General features: G+C 51.1%; 2 protein-coding genes across 3 annotated transcripts in view; one reads left to right on the top strand and one right to left on the bottom strand.

Moving 5' to 3' along the window:
* The window catches only part of TMEM253 (transmembrane protein 253), a 2,750-nt gene extending 678 nt beyond the window's left edge, over positions 1–2,072 (bottom strand). Inside the window, 5 exon segments of the mRNA XM_006772372.2 lie at positions 206–287; positions 644–1,021; positions 1,321–1,377; positions 1,471–1,581; positions 1,939–2,072. Coding sequence (XP_006772435.2) covers positions 206–287; positions 644–1,021; positions 1,321–1,377; positions 1,471–1,581; positions 1,939–2,046 — 736 coding nt within the window. The 5' untranslated portion in view covers positions 2,047–2,072.
* ZNF219 (zinc finger protein 219) overlaps positions 1–4,396 on the top strand; it is a 22,614-nt gene that overhangs the window by 8,384 nt on the left and 9,834 nt on the right. The window contains exon 1 of one of the 2 annotated variants that reach the window (XM_006772368.2): positions 4,059–4,265. The exons of the other annotated variant lie outside the window; for it this stretch is intronic. The gene's annotated coding sequence lies outside the window, so the exon portion shown is untranslated. Of the gene's footprint in view, positions 1–4,058; positions 4,266–4,396 lie in introns of those variants that run through there. 2 annotated transcript variants of the gene reach the window in all.

Consider the following 4,396-nt stretch of genomic DNA (forward strand, 5'->3'; position numbering starts at 1 on the left):
GGGGTGAGGGAAGAATCTGGTCTAGGTATAGCTTCCCCTAGACGAGAAAGGAACCTAGTCTGACTGGAAATTGAAGGCATTCCCACTGGATTGCATGTAGGTCTCCAGGGCCTCCATCTGTTTTCTGAGTTTGGTGGGGTGCAGTAGGGTCCGGAGAATGCTCCCGCAGGGTAGGAGAGCAGCACTTGTCTGCTTCCCTTGCCACCTCATTCAGTTGTTCCGTTTGCTGTGCCAGCCACCGCGGGACCGTTCTCCAAATCAGTAACTTCCTCCAACTCAGAGAGACCCTGAAAACCAGACAAGTGTGAGGGGTGAGAAAGGAGGAATCCTCGACAAAAGCAACTTCCTCCTCCTCTCTCATTTTTTTTTCTTGTGTTCCTATAGCCCTTCTAATATTTAGGCAGCTTTCTAATGCTCTCCCACATTTCTGGGTCCAACCATTTAGACATCCAATTCCCTCTTACCCACCACTAAGGGAGGTATGTCCAGTCAGAAAACCAATTAGCATGAGTCTAGGTCCTAGGACCACTTCCTTTCCTCCCTGCCCCATTGTTTTCCTTTAAGTGCCACTGGCCAAAATAGCCATTGAAAAAAAATGAGCTCCTAGGTAGCTGCTCCATATTTTCCTCCCTGCCCTCAGTACCTCCTGCAGTTCCTGGTAGTGCAGACTCTGTCTCCTGCAGCATCCTGGCTTCCTCTGGTTTAGCAGGAGTAGGGAATACGCTGAGACCAGCACTCCTCCTAGGGTGAAAGCCTCAGCACTGAGCTCCAGCACCAACAAGCCTTCCAGCTGCAGGTAGACAAGGCTGAAGATGCTACAGGGGAACCAACATCTGTTTGCCCCTGCCCTATCCCTCTCCCGCTCCTTTTGCCTCCTCGTCTTCCCATCTTCTCCTTTACTCACCGGTACCATGGAGGAGGCAGGTGCTGCAGGCCCCAGGGCTGTCTTCATCACCTCAACCACCACCACAATGAAGCCAGAGATCAGATTGACGGTGTTGAATATCATCATGGCGCGCACCTGCCGGTGAACCAGTTCAGCCCTGCCTGGCCTAAGGGGACTCGTGGCAACCCCAAGCCCAACCTGCACCTACCCGAAAACAGGACTCAGCTTTTATTCTCCTAACAGGGCCCTCAGCCCTCCATGTTTTTTGCTTTTTGCCTTAGTCTTTTAGGATTGTCGGGCGGAGAGCTGACAGGATTAGCTTGGAGAGCCACTTTCTAGGTTGAGGGGTGTGGTGTGTGTGTGTGTGTGTGTGTGTGTGTGTGTGTGTGCTTTGGGTGGTCAAAGAATAGTACTGCATTCACTTCCCCTCTCACCTTCCAAAGGCGGGGTGCTCTGCGCAGCTCAAGGGTAACAATCCCAGTGAGGAGACCCTGAATGGTGAGAAAGGCAAGTGTTGAGCTCTGGTCCTATTAGTGAAGGGCCCCCAGGATCTTTCTTCCGTCCTCTGTTGTGGTGGATCTTACCAATGCTCCAGGTCCAAGCGGCAGTGCTGTGGCCATGTGACAAGCAGAGTTCAGGCAGGCAACTGAGACAGCCAAGGGCACCACAGCCACTGCTAGCCATAGCTGGCTCACCTGGAGGCCAGACGCAGGGGAACTGTCAGGGACCCCCTCCCTCCGCCCACCCCCTGCAATTGGCCGGAATGCCTGGTGGTGGAAGTAGCCAACCAAGGGCAGTGAAGGAAGGGGATATCATTTAATCTGTTCCGCCTGATGTCACAGTTTAGTTACTTACCTGTGTGCTTTCCCCACATGATGGAAGCTGCTCATAGATTAAGGGTTTTGCCTTATTTATTCTATGCTCCCCCCTCCCTCCTCCCTCTCAGAGCCTAACGTTTTCAAACACATGGTAAGTGTTCACAAAACATAGAGGGAATTGAATTGGGGTACAAGTGGATACGCTGAAGCTTGGGTAGGGCATCCTGGCCTCACCGCCAGCACCAAGAGGTGCCCACTCTGCCTGTGCCTTGCCCAATGCTGTAGCTTTTCCAGACGAGGGCTGGGTCTCTCTTGCTCTTGCTGACCAGCTCTGTCCCCCATGGCTCCCTTGATTGCTGAGCTTGGTATTTTTTCCTGGGAAAAAGGCAGGAGACAGGTCATGCAGGAGCCTCTATTAGAAGCCCCTCCGCATGCTTCTAATATCCAGGGAGTTGAGGCTCAGGACCTCTCACCTACCTACTCTGAAGCAGCTACTCGAAGGGACCCAGCTGGGCTTGGAGGTCCTGGTGGGGCCTGGTGGCTCAGAGCTGACAACAGACTTGTCTTGGCGGAGACAGGCTGTCAGGGGTGGGGTGTGGTGGGGCAAAGGTCCCTAAGAGGGCCTAAGGATCCAGGAAGTGGCCGTAGGTAGATACCAGCCGCTGTTCGGTCCACGAGATGCCCAGCTCTGCCTTGCTTTGTTCCTGTGTCCTGTTGCCTCCATCTCTGCCCATCCTCTCTGGGTTCCTCTTCTGACCACTCACCCATGGATGCTACCACCCTGGGCCCTAATTCTGCCCCCCGCCCCCATTTCCATCTAATCTTTCTCCTTTTTCTTTTCTTCCTCCTCAAATAACTTGCTGTTCCCTAGGGAAATCCCACATTACTGTCTGGATTGTTCCCATGTCATTACCACTTGCAGCTTTGTCCCCAAACCGGGCAAGGTTTAATTCCCTTGGCTTCCTATCTGTCACTTTCTGAGTGGTTTCTTCTCTCTCCTTCCTTTTTTGAAGGATTTTCTCTGGATGGGACACTGACAAAGAGGATGGGGTGCCCTATTATAGTGGGGATTGTTTTTAGCTCAGTGGTAACCTGCAGCTAGACATGTATAGAAGAGAGTCCCCAAATGGTCAGTCTTGCGAAGGATGTTATTGCAACAGTTAATATTTTTTGAGAGATACAAGTTGCCTTGCAGCCCTGCAGCCAGGCTGACCTGGACTAAAATCTCAGCTCTACCACTTTCCTAGCTGTGTGACCTTGAATACATTATTCTACCTATTTGAACCACTGTTTGTTCAAACTGAGTTATAAAACGGGGGCTAATAATATGACTGTGAAGGGTTGTTGACTCATGGTGGGTGCTTAGTAACCATTAGTGGCGCTGATGAGGTCATACTGTGGTGCCTGATGCCCATATACTAAAGGGCTTATTCAGAAGCTAAGCTGGGGATATTTATTTCTACGATAGGAAGCAGAACCAGCGGGGCCCAAATATATATTTAGAGATCAAAAATAGGAGAAAGATCCATCTTGATGCAGAGCCTGAGGTTTGGAGGCAACCAGACCTATGTTCAAATTCCAGATCTACCTGGCTGACCTTGTGCAAGTTACTTAATCTTTTGTTTGCTTACCTATAAAGGGAAGTTAATAATACCACAGGGTTCCTTTGAGTATTAGGAGAAAATGTATATAAACCAGCTCGGCCCAACACCTTGCACATAAGTGCTCAATAAATGCTAGTGGCTATTATCATTATTATTATTGATGATGAAAGAAGACTGAGCCAGAAGACCCTGGGGAGTTAGTACCGGGAGGCTGGGTTCTGTGAGGAAAGCGGCCTTCTTTGTGAGCCGCTTATGCCCTGCTCATTGGAGCACTGTGCCCTCTCTTCTTTCCTGGGGAGTGGGGGTCACACTTAAAATGGCTGAGAACTGCTGTGTGTTAACTTTGTTTGGGAGCGGTGGATGGTCTGGCAGAACGTGAGGTGCTGGGCTTGCACTGAGGCTCCCTGAGCTGGCAGGCCAGGGGAAAGAGACCCTTTAGCCTCCTTGTCCTTACCTATAAATGCGACCTAACATTTCAGAGTGTAATGGTAAGGATTATATACTGTTAAGTATGTGAACAGGTATTCAGTAATTACTGATTAGATCTGACTACACTACTTAAAAACATATAGCCCCGGTCCAGATTGTGATCTCCTACAGGGACGGCGCTACACCCCCTCATCCGTTCATCCCCCACCGCGCCGAGCCGAGGGCCGGGTGCTCAGTAAGCACTCGGCACATATTTGTTGTATTGAAGAGCCAGTAAAGTGACTTCAGGAATGGAAAACAGAATTCGAGAGGAAGGTGCAGGAATTATCAAGAACAGAAAGGACCGAGGAGTAACTTTAAATAATGTTTCTTACACGGCAGACATGAGCTATCTCTATCATCGCCCCTCCTCCTCCCCAAAAAGAGACACAAATTGAAGGGAGAGGCTTTGAGATAAAACCCCAGGAAGAACTTCCCGAGTCTGTGCATGTCGGGGCAGAAAAGGCGGCCGCGCCAACTCCTTCCCTGGTATGTCCGGGTTTGGGGTGGGAGGGGCGGCGCGGCTCGGAGGCTGGGGGAAGGACGGGATGACCTTTCCGAATCTCTCCCGGTCTCCGGCAGAAACCGTCCGCGCCCCACCCCCTCCCTCCGACAGCGCC

Source organism: Myotis davidii, unplaced genomic scaffold (assembly GCF_000327345.1).
Source record: "Myotis davidii unplaced genomic scaffold, ASM32734v1 scaffold666, whole genome shotgun sequence".
Classification (NCBI taxonomy): domain Eukaryota; kingdom Metazoa; phylum Chordata; class Mammalia; order Chiroptera; family Vespertilionidae; genus Myotis; species Myotis davidii.